Source organism: Alosa pseudoharengus, unplaced genomic scaffold, assembly GCF_046254945.1.
Source record: "Alosa pseudoharengus isolate Yale_2024_CS ecotype anadromous, Long Island Sound unplaced genomic scaffold, YU_APseudo_1.1 YU_APseudo_1.1_scf_21, whole genome shotgun sequence".
In the NCBI taxonomy this organism is placed as follows: domain Eukaryota; kingdom Metazoa; phylum Chordata; class Actinopteri; order Clupeiformes; family Clupeidae; genus Alosa; species Alosa pseudoharengus.
Window position 1 is genome coordinate 19,969,427 of NW_027468674.1, and position 18,220 is coordinate 19,987,646.

The 18,220-nt window shown below is 43.0% G+C and overlaps 1 protein-coding gene across 8 annotated transcripts in view; it reads right to left on the reverse strand.

Annotated features, from left to right (window-relative positions):
- Positions 1–18,220, reverse strand: part of LOC143137783 (calcium-activated potassium channel subunit alpha-1a-like) — a 102,260-nt gene that overhangs the window by 14,127 nt on the left and 69,913 nt on the right. For 4 of the 8 annotated variants that reach the window (XM_076298103.1, XM_076298102.1, XM_076298099.1 and 1 more), the window contains exons 10-19: positions 15,670–15,780; positions 15,464–15,569; positions 15,180–15,262; positions 14,578–14,647; positions 14,219–14,374; positions 13,738–13,847; positions 13,548–13,616; positions 13,201–13,287; positions 12,998–13,074; positions 4,820–4,913 (exon numbers count right to left, since the gene is read on the reverse strand). In XM_076298103.1, coding sequence (XP_076154218.1) covers positions 4,820–4,913; positions 12,998–13,074; positions 13,201–13,287; positions 13,548–13,616; positions 13,738–13,847; positions 14,219–14,374; positions 14,578–14,647; positions 15,180–15,262; positions 15,464–15,569; positions 15,670–15,780 — 963 coding nt within the window. Of the gene's footprint in view, positions 1–4,819; positions 4,914–8,701; positions 8,735–10,670; positions 10,842–12,997; positions 13,075–13,200; positions 13,288–13,547; positions 13,617–13,737; positions 13,848–14,218; positions 14,375–14,577; positions 14,648–15,179; positions 15,263–15,463; positions 15,570–15,669; positions 15,781–18,220 lie in introns of all 8 variants that reach the window. The other 4 variants (XM_076298101.1, XM_076298096.1, XM_076298100.1 and 1 more) reach the window with 3 other exon arrangements.

Sequence of the window (18,220 nt, forward strand, 5' to 3'; positions counted from 1 at the left end):
AAGAAGACATTACAGCTCCCATGTAAATATAGCAGGCGTCTCTGACGGCTGACAACATATGGATGCATTAGCACCACAAGCTTGTATGCCCATACCTTGGGCTAATGAGAGGGACTCAGCAGCTTGTTATCATTGCACTGAGCAGGTTGTTATTGTATGGATGCAACAGTGAGGTGTATATTACATATCCATCCATCATGAGGAGTTGTCTTTTTTTCCAAGATGGAGGATAGCAAGTGGCTAAGGATGACTCGCCATCATTAGCTTGAATCAATTCTATTTCGAGCGGTGACAGGTGACATGCGAGATGGCCACCACCACCACCACCACCGCCACCACCACCAAAAAGCAAGAGTCACAACATGTGACATATTTGTGTGGGAAGCCTTTCGATGGCGGCAACTTCCCCTAGCCGCTAAGCTAATGCTGCGCGCGTTAGCCTCCCTGTTTAGGCTCATTAAGTCAATGAGAAGCACAACAAATGACTTGTGCCTCGTCCACGCTGACGCCCCTCTGTTTGACAGCGGTGGTCTACTTCCCGGCTCCGTCCTGTCAGAAGGGGTATGCCGGCGTGCCACGCGGCGGGACAAGTCATCCGAGCTGAGTGGCATCGGGGCTGGCATCTGGACTGGCACGGAGGCAGAAGGAGGTGGCAGCCGTGCGCCGGGGCTGACGGACTGGCAGGAAGACGGAGGGCCAATTACACAGATGAGTTCTGACGCGCGGCTCCACACAGCACACACACTTAGCTTGTACATGTGTGTGAGTGAGTCTGTATGTGAGTGTGAGTGAATCTGTATATTTATGTGTGTGTGTGTGTGTGTATTTGTCCCTCTGTGTGTGTGTTTGGTGTGTGTGTGTGTGTGTGCAAACTTGTGTTTAAAAGCATTAAGCATGCTGCTCTTTGCAGTTTGCACCACTGGTAAGTGATGTGATGTGTTGAGAGTATATGTCTGTGCGGTTTAACATCCATGTGTGAGCATGTTCTCACAAACCTTTGGTCTGTGTGCTGTGTGTGTGTGTGTGTGTGTGTGTGTGTGTGTGTGTGTGTGTGTACGTTTGTGTGTGCCATTTACGAGCAGTAACAGGCCGCACACTAAATATTTCAGTGATTTGCCCAATCATATTTGCTTTCCAAACCGAGCGGCATTAAAGTTTCAGCAGAGCGTCAGAAATAAACGGCATCTCTTCTATCAGAGGCTGCTGTGGCTGCTGTTGCAGCACTGCTATGAGTGTCTGAACCTCATTCTCACACACACACACACACACACACACACACACACACACACACACAGAGGCAAACTGGGATAGAGTGTGAACAGGGACTACTGTGTATTTTCATCATGATGCCCGAGTGAGACAACTGATCACTGCATACACTCCATCAATCATTCTTTGCTGACCAATCCAGAACCTCAAATGGACGTCAACAAGATGGGACATTAAAGGCTCTCTCTCTGACTGTCAGCACAGTCTCGTAAAACTGCAGACAGAGCACTCCAAAAGCCGTTGTGAATATCTCACACAGACTGAAGGCATGTTTCTGTATATGTGTATGTGTGTGCGTGTGTGTGTGTGTGTGTGAGAGAGAGAGAGAGAGAGGGTTTGTGTGCGTGGTGTGTGTGTGTGTGTGATCATGGTCTGTGGTGGTGTCTGCACAAACTGGCATCCCTCAGGCCTGAGGGGAGCGAGAGAGAGAGAGCGAGAGAGAGAGAGACAGAGAGAAAGAGAGAGGGATGGAAATATCTGCCTTTGAGGAACCCTGGGGCGAGAGCACAAACTCCTTTCAGCAGGGCGAGTTTCCCTCCATCTCCTCTCCTCCCTCCCCTGCTCCTCCCACAGCCTGCGATACATGACCTGGATTCCGTGTGTTTTAAGAGAAGTTGGAGGTTGAACACAATCTGAGGCTAAATATGTTTTGGGGAAAGGTTTAATGGGGTGGGGGCACATCCATTTGTACATACCTACTTCAGAACCATGTACAATAAACAGTATACGACCTAATGGGAAACATAGTGAACAAGGTGCTAACAGTGCCAAGGTACAGTGATGGGACTCATACGATACACACTATAAATTGATATTTAAATATTCACTATAGGGCTAGTTATGAAATATCTTTTTTAAAAACTGTGCAGTGATGAGATATAAAGACAAGGGACAACCAATTATATCACACAACCATAGCATATAACACACAGACACATACACACTCACATGTACACACACACACACACACACACTTCCCCCCTCTCTCTCTCTCTCTCAGTTCTCGGTCACTGTGATGCGACAGCAATGCCAGCCTGGCCTGAGTGGCATGGGGAGGCGGGGGCACGACAGCCATCCATCTCTCCTCCAACGTCGGCGTGGCGACGAGCTGTCAAGGCTGGTGTGGAGCGCAACGTGCCACGCGGCTCCAATGCGCCCTAACGTGATGTCTGCACCTCCCCTCTGCAGCTCCAAGGATGAATCCCAACCCCCCCCCCCCCCCCCCCCCAAACAAAATGGGCATGAGATGCGCTCAGAGGCTCACAGGCCGTGACTGATCAGGAGTTGGCCCTGGGAAGAGTGTTAATTTGTGGGGCGAAGGAGGTCGTAGGGGGTAAAGGAGGAAGATGGGGAGGCCATGTTGTCTCTGTGATGAGGCCCAGTACTGGGGCATGGTGTGTTGATCGCCATTCAGACTGCAATACAAGGGGGAGCATCTCTCTCTTTCTCTCTCTCTCTCTCACACACACTGTTAGTGAGTGTTTTTGAATTCATATGCATATAGTTTGTACACTTATTAAAGTTTGTGTGTATGTGTGTGTTAGAGAGAAAAAGAGAGACTCTGTGTGCATGCAGTCACATCTGTGTGTGTGTGTGTGTGTGTGTGTGTGTGTGTTTGAAATATGCTAAACCTCTGAGTGAATGGGTGTCAGAAACATTATCCTCCACACCGGTCGCGTAAACAACCCCGCACCCCGCAAACCCCACGGTCCACTCCAGGGTCACTTTGAAGAGGAGCTGGATGAAGGGGAATAGGAGAATAAAGGGACCCCCACCCCCTTCACCCCCCCTCCTCTCCTCTCTCCTCTCTTCTCCTCTCCTCTGCAGCACTGGGGCCTGTCACACCAGCATCAGCCCAGCCGCCCCACTCACTCGCTCGCTTCAACCGACCACATCCACACACTGCACACTCCCGCCTGCCCAAGCGCATTTCACTCTGCACCCGCAGCTGGCTGTAAGCGCTTTGAACCCCCATCCTACCCCCACCACACCATCCCCCAACCCCCACCCAGTCCTCACTTCCCCTGCTCCTCCACTTTCACTCCCCCCCGACCCCCCCCCCCACACACACATACAAACACTCTCACACACACCACCACCACCACCACCTTCCCATCATGCAAAACGACAAAGGCAAGCTCTTCACAAACCCACATCCAATCTGTTGATCATTACTTATTTACGAGGGCCTGAAGGCTCTTGCTGCGGCTGGAAAACCATATTTGATATGGTACACCAGAATGTGTTTTATGCTGCTTGTAGGAATAAAGTATCCCTTAGGCTACGCTATTCAGTCCTCCTCTGGAGCAGTGTGGGTGCTGTAGGGCTTCCTATACACAAAGAGATATTTACACGGTGTGTCTAATGTTTAGGAACAAAAAGCAAGCAGAGAAGATGCATTATAAAAAAAAAAACAAGATATGAGATATGAATGTGTGTACTGTATACTATCCTGTAATATAACATTAAATAGGCTTTTTTTTTATCTGTGTCTGTGTTACCATGAGGATGAAGGCATCCGCCAGGCACAGTTTAATTAAACACACAAAGTGTTAAAAATCAAAAATCCGCTTTTAGATCAACCCTCTGATAGCAATATTTGAACAATTAATTACACACGCGTAGTTTAATGGGTCTTTAAATGATATAGCTGTAACACGGAAGAGATGGAGCGCCATAAAAATTGCCATTAATCCATCGCCCTCATGCTGTGGGGCTGATTGTGAAGTGCGGAGAGCCTCTTTCCCCTGTCCTCGCTCGCTTTGTTATTAATGTTGATCAGCGCCCTCTCTAATGGATGAACGCTGGGCCGAGCCGGCGCCTTTCATGCGTCCGAATCAATCGAATCTTTTCGAACACCGGGCGACAAGATAAAAGCAAGGTAACGTTTGATTTCACATCGGATTGCGGAGACGCCCGGGTGCACCCCCCCCTCTCCCCCCGCTACTCCCTACACCACCCCGTCCACCTTCACCGCTATCCCCTACTGGAACATCGCCTCCAGTGCCAGAAATAGAACTCAAAGGGAACCCTCCTTTGCGATGGAGGAACCGGCCTCGTGCCATGCAGCCACGGGGCGTTCTGATTTGCTGCGGCTGTCTTTAGTGCCAGCACTGTTTAAGCGCGCACATGTGGATGGTGGCAGCTGGGGGAGGGGTCAACAACACAGGAAGAACTGTTCCTCTGAGCTGCTCGGCTGGGCTGGGCTGGGCTGGGCTGGACTGGGCTGGGCGCAGTTAAGTAGTCGCTCTGGCCTTCCTCTATTTACATGGCAGCTCTGCGCTCACTCAATCACAGAGCGCTGGCATGGAGTCGACAGGCTACATGCCACTCAAGGACACTGACAAACACTCACACACACACACACATACACACACACGGCCACACATGTACACTCTCTCTCTCTCTCTCTCACACACACACACACACACACACACACACACACACTATCACACACAAGCAGACATAATCAGACAAGCATTTCTGCATTCACACAAACACACAAGAGCACATCCACACACACACACACACACACACACACACACCATACCTGATCACTTTAGGTGAGGTGTTGGGAGAGTTCCTCATGCCACCATTGCGCTGTTTCTTCTTGGGTGACAGAGCAGACTGTGGCTCCTCATCCACTACAGGTAACAAGAGTGTTTATTAGCAGTGAACTCAATCACACACTTCTCACAGAGCGCACACGCACACAAAAGACACCAGAGCTTAAATATATATCACCTGCACACAGACAAACAATACACATAAAACACACACGCACCAGAGCTTACACACATAAAAACACACACACACACACACACACACACACACACATAAAACACACACACACCAATTACATTTCTCACAGAAGGGATTCAAATATTCCCAGAGGTAAAATACAGCTTTGAAACTCATGGGTATGGAAAACATTGCCTACGCCACACAGCAAGACACACACACACACACACACACACACACACCCCGAGTAAATCCACAGCAAACACAAGTGCACAGCAGCACAGCACACCCAGCGGAGTGAACAGAGGCATTTGGAGATGTGAAATCGTAATGGAGGATTAGGGAGGGATGAGAGAGAGAGAGCATGGGGGAGAGAAGCACAGGGGAGACGTGAGGTGAGAACAGACAACACGATCCGTCAGCCGGCGGTTCTGCCAAACACTCTCAGTCATGCTGCAGTCTACCTGGAACCACCAGAACAGGTATTGTGGCCAACAAAGTCATAAGACTGAGGTTAGTTTTGCTTTAGTCCCACTCTCACCTAGGAATTGTTGATTTAATACCAGGGCAACAGCAAAAAAAACCCTTCTTGGGATGTTAATCCAGTGTTTTTCAACCACTGTGCCGGGACACACTAGTGTGCCGTGAGAGATCATCAGGTGTGCCGCAGAAAATTACCCAAATGTCACTCACTGGTCCAGAAAAGCAACTGTTGCATCAAAGAATTTATAACCACATGCTCTCATTGATTGTATGATTGCACTATTTGTGGTATGCAGGCATTGTACAACGGGGGCCCCATATCCAGTATTCAAAGAATCATCACATATCCAGTTCATAACAACAATTAAATTAGATATAGTCACCTACAAATGAAACAGAGGGCGCTTGTTTTATTGAGCAGGTCTTGCATAGAAGCCATAATAAGGCCATATCTGTGTATTATTTGAAATTTTAGGCTATGGTATGTTTATTTTTTCTTCACACAGGATGTTAGTGTCCCGTGGGACATTTTAAGTGTCAAAAGTGTGCCGTGGCACAAAAAAGGTTGAAAAACACTGAGTTAATCTATATTGTCATGCTAGACCTCAGAATATGTGAGAAGAATGTCAGGGACCAACGTACAAATTAGTTTTGCACAAACTGGAATTTAGAGAACTACTGTGCTCTAAACTAATTAAATCACAAAGTGCAAAGTACTACAATATCTGACGCAAACTATTTTGCTATAACTATACATGTAGGTCATTCTGACATCACACGCATGACACCTCATGAGTCATCGCTCTCGTCTGATTGGTTAGTGAGTTTCATTGCACTATGCTATAAGTCACTCCACTTGTGTGCACTTAGTTTAATGTCTCCATCATGCTGGAGGGTGGTGGTGGTGGTGTTGGGGGGGGGGGGGGCTTAGCTGGAGGCTGTTCCTCTTACACTGCCTGTGGTTCAGCATGAAGGTGCTGCCATGGGACGGGTGGTAGCGGTACTTCAAGGGCAGGCTGTGGGCCCTCTGTAGCTGGGGGTCATCCATGCCCCCCGGCCTGGCCGCTGCGCTGCCACCCGCGCCAACGGTGCCCCCCAGCTCCCTGGAGCCTGAGAGGCTGAGGCGCAGCAGGGAGGACGAGGTGCTGGGAAGCCACAGACTCCCCTTGCGGTTATTCACCAGAGGCACACGAGCACTGGACCCCAAACCACTAGAGGGCGCTGTCTGGGGAGGGCTAACTGGGATTGGTTTGGGGTTCGGTTTGGGGTTAAGGGGCTGGTTTTGGTAAGGCTTTCTGACTTCATCCTTTACTGCCAAATAAGGAGAAAATGAAAAAAAAAAGTGCTTAAATTCTGTTAGAGGATTTAGCAAATCTATATTGCCAGATGAATCACTTTTTAGGTAACTTATGACTCAACTCATTATTACACATTATAAAGCCTAATTAGAAGAACCTGCCTGCTGAGGTGAAGTTAAAACCTTTCCAGTTGAGTCTGTAGTCAGTAATTAAAAAAGTTATTTAATTTCACTACTTAAACTAAGCACTATAAGCAGGCTTTAGGATTATACAGTATGCTAACTTCAGAAGTATTAATAACCATGAAAATGTTAAGTTAATTAAGCAGACACTGTAATGAACAAGTTTGTGTTAAGTCTTCACTACCTCTGTTGAGGAATGTCTCTTCCAAAGAGATTTACAGACAGCGATGGCCAGACAGAGGTACAAGCCCCTGTCATGTTCCATAAATTGGCTTAGATTTAATGAACAACTTAATTCGAACAGAGGAACGCCAATGTAAGTTACTACAACGCCATCACCCTAATACTACAGCTATGGATTTGCATGAGACTCTCTGAGACTAGCTGGCAGCGATGGTCGATCCACTCTGCTGAGAAGATTATATCAACAGTCAGCTGCCTCCTAGATTTCATCATCCTGCTCAAGACCTCCTGTGCTCATCTGTCCCACGCCAAGCTGGACCAGTGTCACAGCACTATGTGTCCTGAGGGGACTTGCACTGGGGAAACAGAACCATCTAGTGGCTAGGTATCACTCTATGATAAGCAGAGAGCTATACAGCACTGCAGTTAAATGAAATGTGTTGAAGTTGAATTCAATTAAAGAAGCTAAATTCAAAAGTGTTTGTTTGCTAGTTTGTTATGATTTACAAACTAACCGTTTCCTTATTTCATCCTCACCGCCTGATGCCCTAATTTAACACGAGGTATGTAATCGTCTCTCACACACTACACACATTACACTACACACTCAACGGAAGACAGACACTGCTGTTCGTGGTCTTGTTTCACATAAATATTGGAGCACAGAGTTCACAGTAGAGTGGCGTGAGGTAAATAGCATACTGATGTGTCACTGGAGAGACTTCTGTTCACTTCGACTACTGAGGCTCCACACATGCCACCTCTGCACTGGGTAAGCAGTGCCACCTGCTGTCAAAAAGCTAACCAGCATCTGCAGACACTGAGCATGTGGTTGTGTCTCATAGGCATGGAAACCATTTCTATGTGCGGCTGGCCATCAAACACTATTTCTACGGTATTTCTATATTTACTGCATATGGCTTTCTGTATACCACTGAATATTATTTCCATACAGAAGTGGCTGGATCAAGCTGGCTATGATGACACCACAAATACACACACACACACACACACACACACACACACACACACACACACACACACACACACACACCATCATCATCATGACAAACAGTTTGTGTGTATTCTGGGGGCTTTATCTCCAATAATCTGGTTCAGAGCACCTATGGCCAGAAAAAAAAGCTTTAATTCCCACTGCTATATGTAAACAAGGACAAACAGCCGCTACCTGATAATTGCAGCTTAGCACATTTATTTAATAATTTATGGATGTTTTCAGCCTAACCCAGAACCCTATGAGTCTCTAACCCAAGAACATTTTCTATTACTATTCGATAGACAAAAATGTTTTTTGAATCCTTGAATAGCTATTGCAATCAATAGCACGACTTTTAATTAGAGATTTTTACATCAGCAGCAACACGCGAACAGAGAATAAGATGAGAGCAGGTCACAGGAGGAGGACAGAAGGGTGTAGGGTGGATGGAAGGAAACTAGAGAAGTGCACAAGGAGACAAGGACATAAGGAGACAAGGACAGAAAAAGAAGAGGTTAGGAAATAAATGAGGAAGGAAAAAAACTTACTTGATTTGATATATCCATTATAGTTACTTTTAGCTGAGAAGAGTGCAGAAACAGTGGGGTTAGAGTAAGGATGAGAAAAGGTTGCAGTGATAACTAAATGAAAGAGTACACAGTCTTTACATTTCAAACAGAAGAGTGCAATGGACAGGGTGAGAAAAGCATTGGAATCTCAATTGAGGAGATTCTCTTTAAGGCACATTTGAAAATGCGGTGCCTGTAAAGTATGAAGCTGTTTATCATCATGGATAATACAATTTTTTTTAAAAAGCAATGGAACAGAAATCATATTTATTTGTGGTTAATCAAATGATGATTTTGCAAGGATGAGATGATCTGCTGATGAGTTGGGGTAGATCAAAATGGGTTTGACTGAGCGAAACCTTGGCGAGGGAAACCTTGGCAAGACCAAAGCCACAAATTATGAAAACTCACCACCTGTGAGAATAGTATTTCATTTACCTAACAGGGAAATAAATGAGTAAAATGTCATATTTCATCATTATTCATGACTTCTATGATCCCACACGATACTTAGCACAGCAAAGCCAGTTTCCATTTAAATGAAACTATATAAATGAAAATGAGCCTGCATGTTTAATTCTTCAGCATCTGTACTGGTTATTGGCCTCATTCATCTCTGTTAAGTCAAAATATCCTTTGGAGGGCAAATCAGGGGAAAATACATGATGTGGACTATGGCTTTAAGACTGAGCCAGGGCAGAGAATGAAAAAACCCAGGGCTCATCAACAAAGTAGGCTGGTGAAGTAAGTAAATAAATAAATAAATAAATAAATACACATGCATAAATATTTAAGCCCTGTGCTACTGACAGACCCCTACAACAACAACGTCTCAACTAGCTGCCACACGGGTGCTGGAATCTGTCGCCAGGAATTTGCTACTGTGAGGAAAAGGGCGATGGGACTCTCATAAAACTCTCTAACCCCCACACATACACACACACACACACACACACACACACACACACACACACACACACACACCACACACACACACACACACACACACACACACACACACACACACACACACACACACACACACTCAGGGGGAGAGGTGAGGCCTGCCCAGTGGTGGGGAATCTGTCGCACCGTGTTTGGTAGCAACTAATACTGGCTGTGGCAGCCTGACAAAAAAAAAAGGAAAACATAATTTTCATGTCGGGCTAGATAAGGGTTCGCTCTCTATGAATATCACAGAGGTTAGACACCACTATCCTTCTGTACCAGCCACGATCACAACTGCACAGCCCTGCAGCTCAAAGGTACAGGACATCAACTATGACTATGGAGAAAATCTTACCATAACCTTGTTCCCATATTATTATAATGCTCAATGAATGTGCCATCATGGCCTCAAACCTGGTGATGACAATCCTTATTGAACAGTGAGTGAGGCTTTCCATATGAAATTGTGATGTTACAAAATTGATTAAATGGCTATAGATTGACACCGACAAGCCTCAAGTCAATGTCATTTGTATAAAAGCCTCTGAACAAATTGCATATTATGAAAGGATTGTAAAGCAATACATGAGCATGGCTGTAATGGAGTATGTAGCAGTGTGTGTCCCATGTACGTGTAGTTGTGTATTGCATGAATATCATGTGGTTTGAACAGAAGCCATACAGTACAGGAGAGTCTGAAGCCAGACAGCAAAAACATCAAGAACACAGTCCCCACCAACACAGCATGCAACAGACGTCTTAGCAGCACTTTGCCAAAAGCAGAAGACCTCACAGAACAAAACCCTCACCAAAGAAGAACAACCACAGCCCAAATCAGGAGTCAGTCCCCATAAACCATTTTTGATTCAAAAGCGATTGAGAGACACAGATGACGGATCTCACAGACAGGCAGGCCAGGCAGGCAGACGCCATTCAACAGACAACTCAACAGCACGGCGTTGTTTTTTTTTTTTAGCGGTGACGGACGCTGAAGACTTACAGGAGCGCAAAGTGGCTGTGCAATCATTAACAGACAGGGGGGAGAGCGCGTAGCCTTGTCGGTGAGTGTCCCCGTTACTACGCACACTGCCTGACATGCACGCGCAGTCATGCTCAGAGCGGCCGCAATCAAAACATGCCAGTTTCATTCTCTTGTAGACGGACATCTTGGCTACAGTCATGTTTTGGGATGAGAGGAGGAGGAAAAGCAGCAGGTTAATGGTGGTTAATGGTGAACACATTCTGTATCCCACAAGGAGGGTCTTTTTTTTCTTTCTTTCATTCTTTTTCAAAAATGTTCAAATATGGACCTTTGAAGAACTCCATATTTCTTAAATTTGATATCTGCATGGGAACGGGATAATGTTTCCCTGTTAGATCAGACACATAAGGACAAGATTGTGTTTGGGCAATAACTTAAATGGAGCATCAGGTCATCTAAAAGTGTTATCTAAGGTTCTAATTTCTGTTATTGCTACAATTCATTTTATGACCCATGAAGACTGAACACCTCAACCCCTCACACACTACAGCCTTGTCCTCATCTGTCTAATCCCCAAATATGTTGAAACATATTTGCAGGTACTCTCTTGAACAAGCTCAATATTGCAATATTATATAATATAAAATATTGTATATAATATAATGTATATTTGCAATATTATATAATATATAATATATTTTATAGCAGAAACCCTTGCTTGAACATAAAAGCGACAACACAGAAAACCATGGACAGCTAACTTTACACGCAAGAGGTTATTTCATTAGTGAAATCACAGCAGCCAAGCTGTGCTCCGGGGCTCATGTTGTAATTCCTGAGGTGAAGGGTGAAAGACTCAAAATGGCGATGCGTGGAGCACAAGGAATGTATGACAGGAAAAAGTCTTTAGCACCAAAACTCAGGATGGAGCTCTGAAGTCACTTAGTGCTTCTTCCATTAGTAATTCACAACAAGCTGGACTGCATGCTCAAATAGAACATGCAACATGTAGTTTACAAACATGGCAGCCCTGATGTGTGATGTGACATACAGTAGCCTTGTCAATGCAATCTGTTTTTTGAATGTTAGATGTGCAATGAGGGCCTATGGTTGAGGGATCTAACTGTTGTGTCTGATTTAATAAGGTTTTGGTATGACATCTTGTGGTACGTTGGGGTATAGCAACTCCTTTTAAAGATACATTTCTACCCTCTAAAATAAACTATATATTACCATCACAATCAAGATTTTTAGAGAGCTGATATAAATCTATATCAACAAATCATCTTGTAATGCATTGTTGGTGACACTATTGTAAAAATGCCTGAGCTCTATCTTTTGGGTTACCCTATATGTTATGCTTCATACATGTCAAAGAACAAAGTTCTTGTCTACATTTTGTGAAAATTAAGAAAAAGGCCTCTAAGTTCTCTTTATCTGAATCACAATCCTTTAAAACTAGATTCTTTCCTTCATGTACCTACACAATAATGATATGCATGGGGGTGCAGCACTCACATTTACACATGCAACATAAACAAATACTGTAAATATATTTTACAATTCAGTTTGTGTGTGACTGTCCTTTCCAAGCATAAAAGGGAGCACTTTTACTCACAATAAATCACTATTAAAGAGTGGTTTAAAAACCATTTCCGATGCAGCAAAAAAGGAAAAAGTAAAGAAAAGAATAAAAGAAAAAATGATTTATTTGAAAAAGTTGTTATAATACTGTTAATCCTTTCACTACTGTTGTGGGGTAAGAGATGGTGTTAATTTCAGTCAATGGAAACATCGGAACAAAACAACAACATAATAATAATGTAGTTATATATTCCTATTTAAAGACTGGGAATTACAAATGTCCGGATGCTGATTTTGTAATCTTTGTGTAAGTTAACTATGGCCTTTGTGAAGCTGCTGTGAAATTGTTAAAGCACCTCCCAAACGTAGTCTAGATACTCCAAGTACTTGGTAGTTCAGTCAGTAATAATGTTATAATTCCTATAAGACTGAAGAAATCCCTAAAGGTGATATAAAGTCTTTTCATACCACGGGCACATTTTAAGGCCATGGATAAATTACGTTTTCAGAATTTGGGAAATTACTCTGGGGATACTGGGTGGGAAGCCACATTAATATTCTCTTCTTGTTTTACAATTTCATGGAATAAATGCACTAAGGGTCACTACTTTAAACACTGAAAATAAAATAAGAAAAACTTCCTGAAGGCAACAGTAAAAACAAAAGAATGGCTTCATGAAGGCACATGTAAAGACCAATAACTTTCAGGAAAATTTCAAGTCCACCGAGAATAGAGGGAGCAGATGTAACTGAGCACTTACTTCTTTTGCACCCACACTTTTTGATCCGTTTCGGATCTGTGATGTCGTCGTGGCAAGCTTTGCAGTAATACAGCGCCCTGACATACAAATGAGAACAGTAATAAGAGTGGACATGTGCTTGTCACAAAAACAAACCAGGAATGCAGACTGCTTCAGTTATTGCAGGTGGTTGTGTTTGTGGAAATGTCACAATGCAACAGTACCTCTTCACTTCTTTAGCATCACTGGCTATGAAGAAGCCCAACGTTCCCTCCTCCATCTTCACATGGTTCCCAGGGTTGATGAGTGTGCTAATCAACATCAAAGATACATTCAAGTTTATTCACACTCTTTCAATCTTTAATAAACAGTATGAGCAAATGACAGCAATAAACAACAATAGCAATGCAATGTTACGATGCATAATTTATTGGTGTGTGCATTATCATATCAGATATCAGATGATCAAAATACATACATCATCTTACAAATATAAACAAAGACACATAATGATTTTACTTCATGAACATATCCATTAAGAACTTCAGCATGAAACACTGCAAAGTCTCACCTGCTTTCTCGTATATCTGACTTGTATTCTATGGCTATTAACAACAGCTTCAGCTTCACATAGCACAACCTGGAGGAAAACAAACACTAATCTTACCACACCATGTCAATGTCAAGCACAATAAAAAACAAAGGTGTGTAAATGTATTTCATTATATGATGAGAGAGAGAGAGATCAAAAGTGTACTCACTCACAAACCTCAGGGAAGGAAAACCCCACAAAGGCACTAGAAAGATACTCTGTGTACATTTCATTGGCCACCCCCTCCAAGTAGTACTTCTGCCATGTGTCCTCTTCGATCTATCACACCAACAAAGAGATCACAAAATCACCCACCTAGTCAGTAACATTACACCTAGTCAAACATCAATCTGTTCCTTTCTCAATCAGACATTGACCAGTCATCATTAATCAAAAGGCCTACATGTTCAAAACCAGGCATGGGATTATTAGTATCATGAGGCATTAGGGAATGTTTACTGTTTCAAAAGAACATCCCTGAGGAAGGTCATTCACAACCCCAGGGTGCCAACCGGTTTCACAGCCTTTTTTGGCAAAGGACGTGCTACTTAATGGATTAAACTTCACTAAAGTGTTTATAGCGGTATAAATAACAATGCAAAACGAGCAAAGGACGGGACGGGACGGCCTCCGGTCGGGGCGGGCGGTACCTTGATGAATGACCTCATGGAGAAGAGGTTGGCCAGCATGGTGGAGAGGCCCTGTGCCAGGCAGCTCTGGGCGATGAAGCCGAGTTTGAGCTCGGCCAGGCAGATGGCGTCGTCTCCCTCCTTCCAGTTCCAGCTCGGGATGTTCAGGAGATGGGCCTGGGAGAGGCGAGGAAGAGAGACGTCAACGAAGACAAATACGACAATTATGTGAAAGGAGAAGAGGAGGAGGAGGAGGAGGAAGATTAGAAAGAACATCTGCAAAAGTAATTTTCACTTGCCAACACTGACTGATTAGTTAGGCTATTACAGTCCATTAAACACAATTATAAAACTGCAATAGTGAAAGGTGGGGTCCGTACCTTATTGTGGTACTGCAACATCTGTGTTATGATGCGGATCTTAGGGTGGTAATTCTTGATGGATATCACTCTGAGTAATAAGCATAATAATGCACAAATTGGCAAAAGACAGTTGGAAACATTTTCTGTTAAACATCACTCCATGAGATGTGACAATCTGGTCCTGATCACATTGATGTTACTCTATCTGTTACTGATGTTTAAAGTAATGGTTACACTTTACTTGATAGTATCTACATCTTTTCATAAACATTACAAACAAGTCATAAACGTTTATGGCATAACACTTCTGTCATTACAGTAAGTGTCATTCGTTTTTTGTCATGACAAGTTAGGGTTAAAGTTAGGGTTCATGTGTCATGACAGTGTCATGTCACTCTTATGTAGATACCTTCAAGTAAAGTGTTACCAAAGTAATGAATATTTTAAAATGCTAGACCTTATAACTCTTATGGACAAGCCAACAACAAAAAAAAACAGAAAAAGTCAATCAGATCTTGTGTCGTACTTCCAGAGGGGGTGGGTTTGGGCTAAACTAATATTTAAAGGCTAATGTTCTTGATTTAATTGTTCCCCCTACCCTTCTCTTGTGCTTGTCTCACCTCATTATGTTGGAGGCATCCTCTGCATCAGGGTCTGCACAGTATTTGTTAGCTAAGATCAAACAGGCATCGGCCGATTCAATCTGAATGTGGAAAATATCAAAATCAGGAAAGGGATCCACAGGAGTCACCAGCGGAAATAAATCAAGTTAAAACTTTAACATTTTTTATAATTAACTTAATATTTGTTTTGCCATGAACACTGGTCTATGAGTAAATGCCTTCTTTGTCAAAAACATTTACATTAGAAATAACAAACAAAATAAGAAAACAAAAAAAATCACCTTCACTCTTGCAAGATCATGAGGGTTAAGGACAGACCCTTGGTAAAATTCCACCTGGGTGAAATGGCGTTTGAATAAGGCTTCCAGCTCAAGATTAGGGGAAATACTACAACAGAAAGTGAGTAAATAATCAGTCTGTAACTGTGTCTCTTCTCAAAACAACTATACAAATAAAAAACAGGATTGCTGACCACAAAAGCACTTACTTATGAAGAAAAACAATTTCTACATTGACATCATCCCTGTCCTTGTGAAGAAAGTCTTTTAAGAAGTTGGACACACTTTCAAGCGTTATATGACCACACACCACGATATGCCTGCAAGGTAAAAGGTTTATAAAGAGCCATTAGAGAGGAGTCTTACTGTCTACCAGCCCGCCTTGGCTTTCAGCTGGGTAGCATCAAGCTGCATCAAATCCAGCTTTCTGCAACCCGTCTGTTGATAACTTAAACCAGCAACCACAGATAAACAGAACGAAAAAGGAAACTAATGGATGAAAAGGAGAAATTGATAATGTTATATAATCTGTGATTGTCTATCCATGTAAATTAATCAACAAGGTCCCTAAAGGGAAAAAAGTAACAATTAACATGAACAGTTAATTTGCTGCAAATGCTATATGATGTCACGTCTATCCAAGTAAATGAGGCCCTTCAAATGTTTAACAATGTTATTCTTGAGTCCACTCGTCCAGCATTGCCCTGATGTTAAACTTTAGAAAAATGCCAATAAAGGAGGAAAAAACATTTTAACAGAATGACAGTTCACATAGTCCTGTAACTGAGGCATTACATAATGAAGAGTTATGTTGTGATAAATAACGCAGTTTCAAGTACCAACATCTTACTAACAAGCTTTTATACTAATGGTTCTCAACCTGGGGGCTAGGACACCAAAGAGCCTCCAGGTTGTGCGAAATAAGAAGCACATTTCAATTCTACATTACACCATCCCTTTACGTCTGTTTTCTTTAATTTCCATTACCATGTCAAACGCATACAAACAAGTGTTGTTGTTCACTAGGCAGTCTATATATAGCAGCGTGGCCTTTGCTAAGTGTCAGTAAATGCGGTTTATGCCGAACGTTAGAAGACACCAGAAAACAGGTCTAACTAAAACAATATTTAAAGCAGGTTAACAGTATTACCATTTTGCTGATCGCTGACGTGCTGTCAGAATCAATGTTATTGCTTGACAAGTATCAATGTTTTCCAGTGCCGCCTTTTGACATTCGGTATAATCCTCGTTGGCAATAGTAAGGCTGCAGTATTTGTGGGCTAATAATCTTGGGTCCTATCTTACACCCAGTGCAACGTGGAGCCTAAGGGACGCAAGTCTTGGTCTTGTTCCTATCCTACACCCAAGGATGGATGGATTGTTCGCCATGTGCTCCAGTTCAATTGAACATTGGGCCCACGGGCGTCAATTAAAAAAAGAGGTGTGGTGAGGCGCATGATCCTAAATCCACTAAATATCATTATGCCCTCAAATATCCCTTAGCAACGAGTCCAAGGCAACGACCACAGGAAGAATATCCTTAGGATTTTCATTCAGTCATTCGAACATTGTAGCTGCCTATGAGACCACGGTGAAGTTAGTTTCAGTTTGGATGAGTTCAGTATGCGAGTCCAGATGTATGTATGCTAGTCACACACACGTTTTAATAAAGCAAGGTTTAGTGTAATCCTGGTGTTGCATACACTGATACACTGTCTGGCATGCAAGCATATTTCTCCAGATGGCTGACTCTTAAAATACAGCTGTTTGATGTTGCGCTCTTTGCTCTTAAAGGGAATGACAGGTATCACTCTCATTGGTTTAATGGATGTAAGGCCCAAAACACACCCATGACTAATTAAGAAACATAAGAAGAACCCTTTTGAACAATGCGCCTGGCGTCTGATGAAACGTCCGTTTCAGATTGCTAAAATAGGCCCCCTTATGTCATTATAATGTCGTCCTTGGCTGTGATGTTCCATTAGCTGTGCATTGTTCTTTATACTAAAGAATTGCTGTTATCAACATGATAACATTGTCCTATGTACAACCCCAAATCAGAAAAAGTTGAGACGCTGTGTAAAATGCAAATAAAAACAGAATGTAATAATATACAAGTCTCGTAAACCCATAATTTAGCAGCATAAAGGACAGACAACATATAAAATGTTAAAAATGAAAATTGGACTATTTCATGGGAAATATATGTTCATTTTGAATTTGATGCCAGCAACATGTTTCAAATAAAGTTGGGACAGGGAATGTTTACCACTGTGCTGCTTCACCCTTTCATTTAACAACATTCTGTATGTTTAGGAACTGAGGAGACCAGTTGCTAGAATTTTGAGAATGAAATGTTGTCCCATTCCTGCCCCATATAGTATTGCAGTTGCTGAACAGTATGGGGTATTCTTAATCATGTTTTTCATTCCATGATGCACCTAATTTGACAGGTCTGGACTGCAGACAGGCCATTTTAGCACCTGGACAGAAATACTGTTTAAATATGTGCAGAATTAATTTTGCCATTGTTTTTCTGAAATATTTAAGGTCTTTCCTGGACAAGACATTGCCTGAACGGCAATATATGTCATATACATCATTCAAAATTGATTGTGCCTTACCAAATGTGCAAGATGCCCATGCTGTAGACACTAATGAACCTCCACACCATCACAGATGTTGGGTCTCAAACTGAGCGCTAAAGCAAGTTGGATAGGCTGGATACTTGAATAGGCCCTCTCCCGTTTACCCCAGATG